Genomic DNA, 16,750 nt, shown 5'->3' with positions numbered 1-16,750 from the left:
AAACCAGTTAAGTGCTGTGGCAATTGCTTATTTCCCTTTGTCAGGATGATGAATGTGGGCGCACCTATCGGACTGTGCAGGGGTTCCAGTGTCCTTTGACAATGAAGGATTGTCCATTTGTGCCGTGGACAGAGCACATCAAAAAGGGTGGATAAAGCCCTGCAGGAAAGCAATAACAAACATTGCCTTGTTACTGTCACTGTTTATGATATAGGGATTTTAACACCTGGACATTTTCAAACCCTATACCAAAGACCGAAGCCTCATTTATATAGACTTGTGTTTTCTCGGTGTCTTCACAAGAGGTGAAAAAAGGTCTACTGAAGACCAGTTTCATACTCAACATATAGTGGAGAACTTTTGGATTATAATCTTGCATGAATATAAAAAGACGTAGTTTAACTTTTAACATTGTTTTTTTTTTTCTGTCCAATGTTTTGTCTCATTACCATAGGCAGACTATAATGTATAATATTTTGTAATAGAAGAAATCACCCGCCATCTCCAAAGAACACTTGACCGGTTCAATTCTTAATATACCTTCAGACTCATGAAGCGCCCCCCAAGTAGTTTTGCTATTAGGGGTCACTAACACTAGTCAGCGATTATTTTCTATTGTATATTGAGACATTTTAGATTTTTTAACCTAAAGTGGAAATATGGCAACTAAAGGCGTCTACGTAGAGAATATTAACACAAAGTGTATTGTTGTGGAACATCAGAACCTGCGTTTTGTTTTTTGACATTTGATTTAATAACGCCGCTCTCTAATAAAAAAAGTTGTGTGTGTTTTAGAGTCTGTGAAGTCCAGATAACAATAACAATGTTTTATAGTGGACTATAGCCCTACAGTCCATACAAACCAATGCACATGTAGTTTTGCTGTTGAGGTGAGTATGGGCGAGAGAGGAGATGGTTCTGTTGTTAGTGTTGAGATGGTGAGTGAGGTGGCTTTTAAAATTGGATGGTAAAATAAGGATGACAATTTGGCTCTTAACATTTTCATATTTTTCCTACCAGAGATAACAGATAATGCCTGTCACAAACAGGATCTTCGACTATTTTGAAGTTTTAAAGCCGTAACTAGTGTCAACTACCAGACACGGCGCATAACCCCCTTTCAGAAGTGCTCATTTGCTGTGACATTTAAAAGCGACAAGCATGGCCCCTTCTTGTCATCTCAAGTGTCCTTTCGCCGTCTAGACACTGCACAAACATCCATGTTTTGGGTTGGTCTGATGAGGCTTCTCTGTTATAAAGAATGTACGCTGGTATGAAAGTGTTGGTGGTGGGAGAGGCTGTGAGTGGCTGCGCCCCACACAAAGTGACTCCACTTTCATGGTCCTTGCTGGAGCTCAGCCAAGCCTGACCTGTCACTGAGGCGGTTAACTGGGCCGCTTAACTGTTTGGCAGGGGAATACACACGGGGTACACTTACTGATGAGAGGAATCGGGGCCTTCTGTGCACTTCAAAGCACACGCTGAAGTAAGGAAGTACACCTGCATCCGCTGCTGTTTGTGTAGAATAGAAAATGAGATGGAAAGGCTGTATTTAATTTTAATTGATTTGAGTCAAATTGAATGAACTTTGATTTTCTCTTCAACAATGGAGATTTTACAAGGAAAAGTCAAGGCTTTACTTAACACCTCCTTCACAGAGGTGTTAATTGGATTATCACTTTATGAGTTCTGAGCTCTGGAGAGGGAGAAAGACCATATATAGCTACCGAAAGGTGCAAAAAAAACAAAACTCAAGGTGTTTTTACTTTGTGATTACTACACTTTTTGTTGTTCTCAAAGTCTGTTTTGTGAACACAAATGTTCTTTTACTAAGTTAATTTCATGATCACCACTACACCAGTTTGTTACTTCCAAAGAGACAGCCCACAGATTCACTGCGCTGACATTGAGCACACTTGTCATTCAGAATTGACAGGACTCTCCTTAGCTGTCATAATGGATTGAGGACTACAATATGTCTTTGCGCGACTGCAGTATCTGAAGTTGTAAACATAGCTAGAGGAGAAGGAGAGGGGGAGAGTTGAGAATGGGATGGTTTGACGGCGTGCGGGGATTAGTAGAACCTAGGCCCAGATGGCTGTGGGAGGCTGACGTCCTCGCAGCGCTGCAGAGGACTGTCCTTGCCAGCTCAAAAAACAATCGGGCATGTTCGCCTGGCAAACAGGATACCTCCAAACGGTTGGATTTGGGGAAACAGATGCAATAAAATGCTCCGAAATGTCACCAGAACAGATCGCTAAAATTCAACATGGCCCCTCCGGAGTGTTGCTTTACCCGCGACACAAGACACACACTGCTAGTAATATTTGAACATGCAATAAACAGGAGTGAAAAAGTTGACTGCATTTTGTGTTATGTGTTTAATCTGAAAATGGATTTATGTTATCTTGGTCAAATCAGCCTGTCCGTCCATGAGAGTGGAGCTCCTTCATTCTTCTTTTTCCCTCTGGGTTTTTTGAAGTTTTTCCTTCCCAAGAAGAATGGTCTTAGCTCTAAAGACAGGAAATGCTCTGAGAGAATTATCCGTTTGCTTATTTCCTGTGAATCTTGATTAATCTATTTGTCTTTTATTGATCTAATCTAATCTATTTGTCTCATTGTTGAATTGACAACAACAAAGCCTGGGAGCCAATGGCTGTCGTAGTTTTGGGCTCTACAAAAATAAATATATCTGAATTTGTAATATTGTTGAGCGTGGCTGCAGTAAAGGTGTTTTTTTCTACTACCAGTTGTGGGTAAATTTGATTTTAAACTACTGCCTCGAATGTTGAAATAGTGTATGGTAATTTAGTTGAGAGAATCTTTATAGCTGTTTGTGTTACCCCCCCCCCCCAGTATCCCAGTATTAAAATCCACTTTTCTGCACATATGTATTCATAAAGTATCATCTTTTTGAAGCTTGAATACAACTCCAACTGATTCTTTAGCACAATGGGAAGGCCATACAAAATTGAAGACTTCCAGGGTGGAGGAAATATTGCAGCACCCATAACTGCAGTGTAGCCTTCTAGGGGTTGTCAGCCTCCCACTGTGTGCTTCAGTTTGATCTAGGCTTCTGAATTGTGCTGTGGATCTCCGGCAAATCTGTATAGCCCTCCATTTTCCTGCTTGGCTTGACATGTGTCCTCGATGTGACAAGCCTGTACCGTAAGCAATGAACTCCATTCTTCATCTTCAGGCTTTTTTTTCCTACCTTTTCTACTCGTTTGGTGAAAGTTGACCTTCAATTGGTTGCATCCACCGCATTTTAGAATCTGTTTATAGGAAGAAATATGCAAACAGAAAATCAACAAATCTTACGATCATTTGTCAGGGAATAATTCTTTTGTAGCTGAATAATGACACCAGATTTAGAAGGTAACAGCCGCTAATTCTCTCTAATATCCTCACTTTTCACTTCAGATTTATAGTTTAGCGCTTTCCTCCTTGATTCTGCAGAAATGTTATTGCTTTCCTTCCTTTTTACTTGCCATGTTTGTTGTGACACAGAACAGAGCATTAGCATCTCTCATTTGTTGAGCTAAGAAATCGTGGGAGATGGTTTCAGATCATAACGACTTTCTGAGGTAAATGCATGGTCTAGGCTGGCCAAGCACATGTTTAATTTTTAGCATTTCAGTGAATAAAACAGTGTTGGTAATACCGTGACCACCAGCAGAGTCTTGTTTTGACTACTTAATCATGAGCATAGTGTTCCAATATTGAACTGATGTGAATACAGTAAGGAGCCTGTAGCATGTTGTGTTCATTGGATACAGTGTCTAGATTTATCACGCGCAGACTCCAGAATCATTGAGCCCTCCGTGTGACATGTGACTGTGGAAAGACGGAACGGCTTCTTTACTTTGTTTAGCAGCGGTTGATGCAATTAACAAGAATTATATTACTGATAATTGAGTACTAATTGAACGTGTCCCCTATTCCCACATCACTTTGACCTTCACTACACTCTATCTCTTTGCACATTGTCATCTCGGGTAACTTCTTTTCCTTGAGCTGCCAAATACTTGCTGTCCTTGCATTTCATTTACTGTCGGTGTTGTATTTGACAAGGAAACGTTTTGTTTTATAACTGCAAAATGGTAAATGGTCACATTTATATAGCGCTTTTTCTACCATCAAAGCGCTTTACATGAATGAACAAGTCACACATTCACACACGCAATCTCGCACCAGTTGTTCGCAGACACTGGGGGCAAGGCGGGTTAAGTGCCTTGCCCAAGGACACATCGGCAGTTTTCACCTGAGGCAGCCGCGATCGCAACAACGACCACCAGATCAGAAGACGAGCACTCTACAACTGAGCTACTGCCACCCTGCCTTTTTCTCTTTGTGTGTTCATACGGTGCTTGATTCATAGATTTCACGATAATAATTATGATGCAGAAATAATAAACCATATGTGAGTCGCTCTGAAGGTCACATGGTAAATCAAAAACAGATTAAAAGAATCTCTTAAAAGAATTGCAAGCTCAAGACTCATTTTAGCGTCCACTTTAATCAGCTGACAGCATAACGGCAAGTGTTTTATGAATATTAAAAGAATACATTATGCTGTTGTCTGCTTATTTCAATGTTTTGGATTGCAATATTGATCTAAGACAACTTAATGAAAGAAACAAGTCTGCTAGTCTCTTTATGCAACATCCCTATAAACGACCATAAACGTCCCATAAAAGTTTATCACCGATTTTGATTTTATTTTATGGAGAATGAAGTAAACAGCACAGGGCGTGTTACGAAGAACAAGACATTTCAGAGAAATGCAGGAGAATAAAGTTTTCTCAACAAGCAGGATTCATTAAATACAGCTTCCAATGCATGAGGAGGTCGATTTTCCATTATATGTCCTCTTTAAATAAGGTTATTTGAAATGTATGTTCGTGCCACATTAAAGCGTGACTTTTTGTCTTTCACACACCCTTTATTTTGAAAATCCTGTTCATTTTTTCCCATTAAGCAAAATTTATTCCGACACAGTTAATGTGTGTAAGAAAAATCAATAATGTGAATTAATCCAGAGATTACTCTGTTGTAGAGCTGAGAACGATTTTCTGTATATAAATTAGTTCTTGTTGAGGCGCAGTCAATGCCTGGAATTGAAATAAACAGCTTGCCAAACTTACATGTCTGAGTGTTATAAACAAGGAGAAATAGAGTGAGATACACAGCCTTTGTTTGTCGATGTTACGTGAAAGATGACCTCTTTGTGTGTGAGTGGCTTTCTGTTCCATGACCGTGAAAGTGTTGTAAAGTGAGACTACACTACCAAAGTAAAGACTCTGAAGTCAGGATCAGCACTTGCAGCTGTGGAGAGTTCAGCTTCACCTTCAAATGACTGTACAAGATTTAGGCATATTTAAAGTGGGACTAAACTTTGCTTTTTCTGAACTGTGTACATGTTTTTAAAGCATTATTTAGGCCTTTTAAACTAGGTTAATTTACAGCTTTTAGGTCTAAAATAGTCCAGATAAAGCTACGTCTTCATGGAGACAATCAGATGCGTACTCTTCGTGAGGTGATAACTACATAATGGGTTGGAGTGAAAAGGTTATATTTCCATTATGAATATAGAATTAAAATTGAGCATTTGTATACACTCATACATACACTGTATATTCAACAAGCAAATCAAATATTTGAATGACTTTCTTGTTTGTTCACATTGTTATGGTTGTAAAGTATGGATTTTGTCCATTTTGTTTTATGAATATGACATTTTCCTTGCATGATCATGGTGTGCAACAAACGGAAAAGTTGTGGGGTATGGGGGTATTTTCCAAGGGGTCACTTTTCTGAGGGCTGATACTGTTTCTAGTTTTGTTATAGATGAGATGGGACTTGTACGTTTACACAAAAGGGTTTTTACTATAAGCGAGAGAAGGGATTAGCTATTGTTTCTGGCTAGGTATAGCTCGGTATAGTGATGGATTTTAAACAATACTTCTTTGATTTTGTATTGAATGTACAACCTCTCACCAAACAACCGCGCTGCCTTCTTGTGTGTTAAATTGCTGCCAGTGTCTCTAACAGTAGGTGTGGGTTTCACTGTTAGTTCTGGGTGGATTATAGCTGGAGGGCTTCAGATGTGTCCCACCGGCCGCAGTCAACAGGATTATTTTAGGGATTAAAAGCGGGCTGCTCCGTACCTGAGTTGTACTGCTCTACGGTCTGGCCTCATTTTCTTCCCTGCCCCAAACCCAAACACACGCCTCTGTTCAAATAGAGAGCACGGCTTTATTTTCGTCCGGATAATACAGTCCATCTCAAGCACTCCAAGCTCTTATCTTTCAACGTCTTAATGTTTTATCTGAGGCTTGGACTTCAGGGGTAAGTTTGTTTGGCTCAATGTTGAAGTGATTACATAAACATACCTGGATACCATTTTCTATTGCTTAGGCTTAGGCAATCTACATTTCTTGATTTGTATATATTTTGCATTTAAGGTGAGTTTATTTACCTGTCACCAGAGGCGGAGCCAGACAATCTAAACATCCGGGGCTTAGCCCAAAAAGAAAGGGGGGGTTCATTCTGGCCAATATGATGTGGTATTAGTGCAGTTACATACAGTAATCCTCCAAAGGCAAAGATAGCCTTCTGAGAGAGCTCCTCCCTCCAAAAAACGTTGAACAGAACAGAACAGGTGACATTTAGTATTCAAGAAATTGTACATCTTGGTGTTCTTTAAAACAATCAGTGACAAAACAAATATGAAAATCATGCCCTTGACAGGGCCCGAACTCAAATCTCTAAGGTCCACAGACTGATGCTCTGCAGTCTAGGCTAGTCAGCCTTGAAAAATGAGGCCAATCTTACTTTTAGTAGACACCTTCCTCAGTGAGCTGTTTGTCCTGTAGTTTCTCTGCTTTAGCTTTGTGGATGAATAAAACCTCTGAGCCACTGCTTCACCGACAACCACAATGAATTCATGGTTTGAACGATCATGTGCTGTTGTTGTCTATTCTACGTTAGATAAACTTTGTTTTTCAGCACATGTTCTGAATGTCTCTTTTTTCCAGTCGATCTGCTCATGTGTCCTTCACTTTTTGCAAAACCTCAGTTAAATGATGTAGAAAAGGCCAAATTGGTCAGATTGCATGAGGTGCTGTAAACACCGCGCACTTTCTACGCTCCCGCCCACTTTCTACATGCAGCCAATCATACATCAGTTCAACAAAAATAACCAATGAAACGGGGTAAAGAGAATTGAAGCCACTGCTGAATTCGAACACTTGTCCCCTGTGTCCCAACCTAACACTCTACCTGTTACGCTATTCACTTAGTGATGTCATAATGCATTTTTTCAAAATTAAATGATCCGGGGCTTTTGGACAAAGATCCGGGGCTCAAGCCCCAAAGCCAGGGCCTGGCTCCGCCCATGCCTGTCACAAAGATATTATACACATAGATATCAACACTTTTGTTTTTGTTCAACACTACTGTCTATTGTAAAATGTGTTTAAACATTCAAATCAATATTACCCCTTATTCTGACTATTGAGTTTGACTTTTTGTATCATGACAACCCTTGCAGCAGCTCATGGAAAACAAAAAGTTCTTACCTGGGAATCAAACTTTGGGCACTTCTAACTGTTCTGCCACTCCTCTGAATTGCCCTGTTCTGCGCTTGTATCAGACATGACCAGAAAGCACCAATAATATTTAGTCTAGTGTGCCACTTAATGTAAAAAACATGACCCTTTTGTCAGCTCTTGAAAGATTCCAGATTGCTGTCGTGACACTCTTTTCTTCCCACCTGTTTCAGTTGTTCTCGAGGCGCACAATCACAGCAGCAATTTTATAAGAATAAAAAAAATGAACTCAAATTAAGCTGTTTTTTTATATTTTGAGCTCACTGTGATTCATCAAGCGCAGAGCTGTGTCGAGTGCAGAAAGTCGATGGAAGAGTTGGCAAAAGTAATTGATTTAGGCGGGCAGCTTGGTATTGCCAGCTCTGGTTTTCTGTAAAATGACACAATCAAACGGAAACATCTGTCGTACGACCCTAGTCACTATATTCCTCTCTTGTATATGATGATGGCGCTTCTATTACACACACTCGCTCTTCAAAACACACTCTTCATCCAGTGGGTTAAATGGGCATTGTTAGCAGTCACACAAAGGCATTGTCTTTTAGCAGGTGTTGTACTACAGTGATTATAGTTATTTTCACATCGAGACCATTTTAACCAGGGCTGGAATGGCCAATATCCCGGCAGTTCATTGTAGTATTTAAACACCTCTAATAGACTGAGTATTTTTTTTTAATGCTGGCAAAAAGTAGCACAGTCTAGCTATTGTTGTCCATCGGTGTTTCCCATTATTAGAGGAGGCTTTTTGTGGTCCCTCTTAGTCTAATTATTGCAACCCATAGTCTAAAAACAAAATGAACACAGCATTGCTCAATTGAAATGATGCTTGTGCTTCTAGGGTTGTTATGAACATATAGAAGTTACTTGAATTAATCTTGAATCACTGCTCACTTCTTTGGTCTGTAGAAGCAATAAGTGACATCTATACTCTGTAAATTGTATTAAATAAAATTATGCGGCTTTTTAAGAGAGGAAAAATGTTTGCCCCGCAGTTGTAAAGAAGTTTAAATGTAGTTAGCGCCCTGTAGTGATTTATAAACCCTCATGCGGAGCTCCTTTTTTAATTTTTGCTTCATTTTGAGCTCTTTGTGTATTCTCATTTTTTCATGTGAATTTATTTATTTGATTTATTTATCTTGTAAAAAATGGGGAGAACAAATCACAAAATAGCTGTTAAATACTCTTTTGGTGCTCCTAAACCTGGATAAATGGCATTTGTGTAAAAGCATTTGCAAATTGAGAGTTAAAGGAGACATATTATGCTTTTTCTAGAGCTTAATATTAAACCACAATATAAGTAGAGCAACATTTACATTCAGTTAATTGTAAAATGCATTGTTGATCTAAAATGTCTTTGTAATAGAATTTGGTCCGTTAACATCCTGTTTACTGAAATTTGTTTAACCCAATATGTGGGATTATTTATAAAATAATCCCAACTAAGTACATCAATCAAAAAATAACTTTAAGGAACACCACCAAAAGCTCATAAAAGTAAAGTATGCATTGTCCCATGTCCCCTTTAACTTAACTTTATGCTGTGACCCAGTTCTTCCCAGGTTTACCTTTCCTCTGACACAGAATGTCAAATCAATGCCCGTATTTTGAAGTTTTTTTATGGGGTGAAAGGCTTCAATTGTTAGAGCAGTTCAGTCCGTCTTAACATCAGATGCCAATAATGGATTGTTCACATTTAAACACCAAATGAGTTCAATATCCCTTTACATAACAGTAATATTATGTAATCCCTGAATTCCGAGATACTTTGCTCTGTGTTGACATTTGTATCAGAAAGACCATTTGTTAATTTAATAATAGTCTGTATGGTCTTTGTAATTCATAATGTCATGTTACATCTTAGGATTTTAGACAGAGACTTTAAAATGTATTACATGATGAAAACTAAAATGATGGTTAGGCCTTGTCCTTGGTCATCATGGCTCAGTAAATCTATTAATTATCACTTTTTGTAGACCCCCTCATGGTTTGTCTGGTGCAGAGGGGCTGTTGGAGCTTTATGTTGGCAACAGGAAGCAGAGTCTTGGTGGGTTGAGAGAGAAACAACCTTGATGAAATCCCTGCCCACCTACAGTGTTAAGAGATTAATGCTGCTTTGACTAAACTGGACAAGGGCATGCAATGACCAAGGTGATGACTTCATTTACTTTTATTATATTCGTCTCTAAAGTGTGTGCGTGCGTGTAAGACAGTTTTGATTTTGTTGAAATGTGGAACTGTCTGTAATTCAGGTGGTTAGCAGCTAGTATTCTCTGATAAAAGGATTCTGATAAGAGTGAGTCATAAGTGCACACTCAATTAGCTGAGGACTATACGATTATTGACTCTCAAGTGAGCCACCAAGACCTGCAATTACTCAAATCATGTATTTTAATGTTTGTTTTCATTTGTTTTGGAGATGGTTTCAAAAAAGTTCCACTCACAATCTAGAGATGTCGGAGATGATGCTGTTCTTATTTTCACTTTGCTAACTTTATTTCAGAGCTAAAACGTTTACACTTTTGTTTTATGTGGAGAGCAAACACTGCGGTCAGCTCTGCCAAAATAGGTGTACTTCGAACTTACTAAGAATACAAATGTAAAAATGGCAAACAAGAAAACAAGTGGCACAGCAGCTGTGCCTTGAAAGAGTACCTTTTGCTGCTTTAGTCATCAGAATAATAATGTTCTACACACAACCTGCCCTACTTTCATAATGTAGACCACCTTGGAAAATCCCCGCCTTCCAACGTTTCATAAACACTTTATTTTATCAAGCCTGACATAATGACCACAGGCAGGTGGCATAAAAAACTGTATTTTCATCACCTATAAGTGCACGCTGCTGTCAGTGCTGAATGTGTAGAGCCAAGGCGTCTGGTGGAAGCATCATAAACATGCAGCTCTCGAGGAGTGTTCCCGCTCTGCTATGGCTGGCTGATCATTCAAGCAGCTGCTTTTATTGTACTTTAATAACAGTCTTTAAACAAACTTGATTTAATACATATTTACAAATTACTGGTGTGAAACTGTGATTATTTTGAAAAAAATATTTCACTTCAATTTGTAATAAATGTGTGTTTTGTCAAATTAATAGCTATTCTTGTATTTTAAATAAATTGACTATACCAATACAAACATTTAAATTGGGCACAGTACAAAAATATAGTGGTATATATTATACGTTAGATACACAAAAAAAGTGGCCACTTGTATTCAACAACTCAATCAAATACAGTAGGTATGAGCCTTCTACTGGATAACTGCTGCATGTGATGATCTTTCAGCTGCAACACAGTATTTAAACCCAACTGATGCAGTGAGTTGCTTCTCATTTCTGAAACAACCATGTGGAGAGACAGATCCCGTGGTCATGGAAAATATTTCAATGTGTTAGAGAAGGGTCGAATCATTGACATCAAGCAGAGAAAAGTAGAAGCTAATCTACTACAGATCTGACCCCAGTGAGAGTCTGTGGGATGTGCAGATGATGACTTTTAGCTCTTAAAACTGTAAGAAGCCTAGAGCTGCTCAAGGCGTCCGCAGTAAGCCCAGCCTCGGGCCTCCAGCGCTTGGCTCAGGTGGGCCATGGGCTGAGTCAAAGGCAGGTCTTACACATTCTCCTCCCTGTTTTGCTACATTCATTTCCATTGTGTGCTTCAAGACCATTGTCCTTGGCTAGCTCGGGCTGACAGGCACTTTCTTGGCAAACAGGGGATGGAGCTTTGTGACTAGTGCCAGACTGATTTCCTCGGTGACTTCAGTACTGATGCTGGCAGTTTGCGCGGCATGTTGACAACAGCTAAAGAGCCAAACTTGATTGCTTCTTTTCGCAGTCATTATTACAGGGTTTGTCACAGTTTATGATGTGATTTCCTTAGCACAATTACAACTGGAGAAATGCATAAAGCAAGCCTTCGGACTGTTGGAAGCAGAGTTGGTAATTTTCTGCTTGCATATGTTTCCAGACTAAGTAGCAGAGAAGAAGGACACCCACGCAGCAACGAAAACTGTTTATTTTCGCACTGGTAAATATTAAAATAGTAGACATTGCAGGCAGAGAGAAAGAAAAAAACTGGGGATCTTGTCTGTAAATGTTTTATATTGTACAACATTGTGGTGGAAGTGATTAACTGACTGGCAAGGAATTCAAATATTTAGTGTGCCTATTTTAAAATGGTAAATATTTAGCATTAAAGTTCGATTGTGGGTCTTCATGGCTTATTGCCTTATTACTGCCGCACCAAATAAGACCACTTTTCCTCAAGCCTTTCATGTTCTAACTGAAACTCTTTCTATTTTAGGTGCTACCTGTTAGATGGGATCTCTAAAGGAGCATGGCTGAACCGCTCCAGCATCATATTCGCAGGAAACGATAAGTGGTCCGTGGATCCTCGAGTGTCCATCGTGTCGAGTCCAGGCGACAAACATGAGTACAGCCTGCAGATACAGAAGGTGGATATAACCGACGACGGACAGTACACGTGCTCCGTTCAGAGCGAGCGCAACCCACGGCCAAAGCTCCTCAGCCTCATTGTAAAAGGTAAGGACGAACTCACACTGCTCTAAGATGAGAGTCCTTCAAAAGAGTTTCTCCTCCGAACTCAAAGTCATCAATAAGCACTTTTCTGGAGACCCTGGAACAGTCTCCAACCACCCAACTGACAGAAAATAGGCCTGATACAAGTTTACTGCTCAATCGCAACTAATATGGCAATCAAATAACCGTTATGAAAACTCCATCATATTCTCCATCATGGTGTAATCAAGTGGCAGCATTTTAGCTTCATCTGGGTGAAATTTGGTTTAGAAAGAAACAAAAACAAGTCACTGGCATTTCGCTATCTTAACAACTACTGTAATTAATTATTCAAAATAATATTTGCTATATTAAATTATTACCAACCTAATTGTTACAGCCACGGTTTGCAATTGATTGCAGTCAAATTTGCAGGTCCGCCATTCAAATAACACAAACATTTGGAATCCATTGTAGTATTCTATATTTTGTTGATACAATTAGGTTGGTTTAAGCCCTCATTTTTCCAGGAGTTTTCCATTGTAGAAAATATTTAGTTGTGGTCAAGTCAGACTACAACAGAAAATACTTTTTTCTATAAACTAGCACATAGTTAAAAAAGAATACTAAACTAAAAACTGTCCTTTATCTGCATTCTGTAAACACAATTGTCAGTGTTTTCTACTTGCACTGCAGTTACAAAAGTACTGCTCAAAGTTTTCTTGTTTTAAAACAATTTAGCATGTGTACAACAATTTAGCATGTGTACAACAGTTGAAGCATCTTTTATTCAACCATATGCCACGTCCCCTGGAGATTTCCATCTAAAGTGAATCCCACCGTGTTTTGCAAATGCCTATGCTTTAGACTGATGATTTGAATGAACATTAGCGTCAACTGTATTTTTTACGGTACCAGTATTAAAAAGCAAAATCTCATCTCGATCAAAAGGTCCTCGTTCTGCTGGATTGAGAGGCTTTTTCAACAAAGAAAACTAATTGACTTTTAATTGGTACTTCTAATAATAAGGTCATGTCTGAGTTTGTGTGCTGATTTTGCTAACAGAGAAAACAGCTGTAGTAAAATCCATCTCGCAAATGTCATGCTCTATTTGTGCACCAAGGCTACATGTTCACGCTGTAGTCCACCTGCCCCCCTGAATATTTATGAGCGTCTAAGGTTATTAGTTAGGCTGTCATAGGTAAGCAAAATTTGTTACATTCCCTCCTTTCTTTCTAATTTTATATTGCCACACGCTGCGATATCTTTCTCTTGTCGTCCACGTAAACAGGACTCAGCAGAATCTCAAGTGCCTGAGCCAAATTAATCTCAATCCGCTGTCAAGACAAACCAATTCCTGGATTATTCTGGCCAAACATTTGATGAAGGATCGAGGCATTTGATAATGAGGAGGCTAAAACTGTAGACAGGTCTTTGCAAACTCAGCCAGGCAAGTCCCATTGTAACACAAGTTTTCAAGAATGATAAGACAAACTAAAAAGACACAAAAACTCTGGTATTGCTTTGTTTCTGGTATGGCATAACACTTGTATAGCTAGAATTGATTTAATTACCGGTTTTACCTTGATAAACATACATTCTTATTGTGAACGGTGGTGCCTCTCCATAGATCTGACGTGCTTTGGAATAAACAGTGGAACAATCATTAATTTATTCATTCATTCATGCCAATAATAATATTTCCGGGAGGACAAACAGGTGATGGACGATCCAAGCCTATATTCTTTTTTTTTTTTTATCTTATAGCAGATTTTAATTGTTTTACTTTTTGACTTATATAGGTTGTTTTATCATTGTTCATTGTTTTATGTTGCACCATTTCACCAAAGCAAGTTCCTATTTTTGTGAATTCTGTTCATTGACAATGGCAATAAAAAAGTCATAAAACCATTTGAAAACAAACAAAAAACAGTTGCTGTACCAGTGCTTGTGAAAATATTAATACAATAAACAAATATTTGCTAAAAACAATACAAAACATATTTTAATAGAATAAGAGAATAAAAGTGGGATGAATGCATTTTCAATCGCTTTGGCACAGTTTCTGAAACCTTTCATAAATCTAGCAGAACCATAGCACACTTTGCAAAATAATTAATTTAATTGGCAAAACACAAGTTTGAAGAATTCCACTTTGTGAACAAAACGGCTCACAGACACAGCCCAGAGAAAGCTACACAATGTAACAAAAATATTTGTGTTTTTAGGTGGACAGACTGTGACTAATGTCACATTCATGTATGTGCATATAACTGATGTAAATAGAGTGTTTATTTTACCATCATTATTATTATTATTATTATTAGTATTATTTTGTCTGACGCTAGCTGTTTTTATTTTATTTTATTTTATCTTTATTTTTCCCCTCCATTCCTTATTAAGAAATGAGATGTTCTCTCTATAAGAGTTTTGTTTACAAGAGTTCTTCTATTAAGAGTTTTTTTTTAAACTTCCTATAAGTTATCTGTCCTTTTCCTCTGTATCTACTGCGTTGCAACAATGACATTTCCCCATGTGTGGACAATAAAGGAATATCTTATCTTATCTTAAGAATGTGTTACAATTGTAGTCTGTTTTTTAGGTTTTGCAAAAAGAGTTTTGTAATTTTTAATTTGTTAAAGGTTGAATGGAAGATTTTTTCTGCCCAAATCTAGTCTTATTTCCTCGTGGCGTGGACTGCCGATTAGTCCTGCCACGTATCAATCATAAAACGCACCTACTGCTCACCTGCAGACGTGTGCGGCTCGTCCCCACGTTTTCGCGTGTCTAAGCGCATTGATCTATCATAATATAGTTCCCTCAGTGTACGGGACAAAATGAGGACGGAGAAAGACTGTAGATGAGAGATGCGATGCGATCCGTCGCAGTAATAAACAAACGCACGTGTGTGTTGTATCAGTCCGCACGGGGGAGTGCGCATGCGCACTTCCGCCTGCGTTTTCAAATTGCCAAAAAATCGTCCATTGCGCCTTTAAGTTAAGGGTTGAAAATGGATAAACGGTTGTGCCAATATAAGCAGTGTTTGATCACTGAGTGGAAAGTTTTGGAATTTTTGCCCAAATTTAGACAATAGTGTCAAAGCGATTGAAAAAAACAAACTGTAAAATAATTCAATGTTGGTTCCACATCGTTCTGGACTAACTGTGAGCATGAAAGTATGATCCTCTAATAATGGTGTGTCCTTGACTTTTTACCGCACAAAAGTCAGAAGAGTGATCCATTCTCTACAGCCAGCAAGCTTACTCAGTCCACAATTCACTCACATGTTCATTAATGTGGAGACATTGGTTCAAGTGAATACTATAATTTGAACCAAAAGCCTCTTTGCCAGATGGAACATATGGAGTGAACCAAAATATGTGAGATTATTTCAATTTGTTTGTTTGGTAAAAACTATAAAGCCATGTGTTATTGGCAAAGTGCTGCTACACTCACATTTGTCCTGCCAGAACCAGAATAATTTCATACACTTAATCACACTCCATCTTGACCACAGAATATGAAGTATCGGAAATGAATGGAAACAGCTTCAGCCAGGGACAAATGCTCAATTCAATCTCAAGGATGGCTTTGGTTAGCGCCCGCAGACTAAAAATATGTCAACACTTGTTCCATTGCTGAAGTCAAATATGTTGTTGTATTTTCTTTAGCATGTGTGGTGCATGAGCTGTAATAATAATGTAAAATGTATTTGGAATATATTTGATGATAGGGATGTGGCAGGGCTCAATAGTTTTCAGTGCATTCTTCGATGTATTACAAGTAGGCTAAATGGATTAACCATCAATGTTAGATGTGTTGAGACGGTAGGCCAACAATAATGCTCTTTCCCTAGCCTACAGGCAGTTCTCTGATACATTACCATAGCACATTAAAATAGCCTTGGCAAACGATTTATCCACAAGACACTTGATTTAGCTGGAGGAGGAAAGTGAAAAGCAATTCTCGTTGATCAGCCTCGATTTGTTGGTGCTGCATGGGACCTGTTCAGAAACATAGCAGCCAGGCTAAAAGCACACGCACTTCTGGAGTTCATTTTGTTATTTGAGATTCTCTTCACCGCCAGCTATAATCTGACAGCGTCTATCTCATCCTGCTGTACTTATAACAGTGAGTGGGTGCTGGGTGCTGATGTGGTCGGTGTGAACATAGCCTAAGTGCTTTTTGATTCATTGCGGCGGCGATGTGGGTTCTATTATGCGGGCAGACGCGTGGAGGTTGATTGCTCATTCAGAGTCTTTAGGAAAAGTAGCGTTGTTGAGTGAGACAAAGGTTTACTCAGCTGATGTCGGCGAGTGTCTCTGAGGTACTCGCTGAAGTAGGGATGATTTTCGCTGTTTGAACGGTAGGACAAACAAAAAATAGAAGAAAAATAAGGAAAAATATTGTTCTTTGTTTTGTTTTGCTGGTGGAGGGCACATCACCTGCTTGTGTCCATGCATGAAGATGTTATTGCTCTTAAAATGTTCTACAGTATGGTATTTAACCTACATATAGTTAGATACGATCGATACCATGTTGTGGAACATTGCACACCCAGCAATGGCATTTCTATGGAGACAAGAGGATGGCAGTTCCCTCACAAGAACACCTACATAGT

The 16,750-nt window shown here is 38.8% G+C and overlaps 1 protein-coding gene across 4 annotated transcripts in view; it reads left to right on the top strand.

The window, feature by feature from the left end:
* negr1 (neuronal growth regulator 1) overlaps window positions 1–16,750 on the top strand; it is a 166,754-nt gene that overhangs the window by 27,075 nt on the left and 122,929 nt on the right. For all 4 annotated transcript variants that reach the window (XM_072437980.1, XM_072437981.1, XM_072437982.1 and 1 more), the window contains exon 2: window positions 11,915–12,153. In XM_072437980.1, the coding sequence (XP_072294081.1) occupies window positions 11,915–12,153 (239 nt within the window). The remainder of the gene's footprint in view (window positions 1–11,914; window positions 12,154–16,750) is intronic.

Source organism: Eucyclogobius newberryi, unplaced genomic scaffold (assembly GCF_026437365.1).
Source record: "Eucyclogobius newberryi isolate DKJ021-1_F unplaced genomic scaffold, fEucNew1.0.hap1 SCAF_9, whole genome shotgun sequence".
Taxonomy (NCBI): Eukaryota; Metazoa; Chordata; class Actinopteri; order Gobiiformes; family Gobiidae; genus Eucyclogobius; species Eucyclogobius newberryi.
The sequence above is the reverse complement of the archived record's forward strand: the minus strand, read 5'-3'. Positions and strand labels throughout refer to the sequence as shown.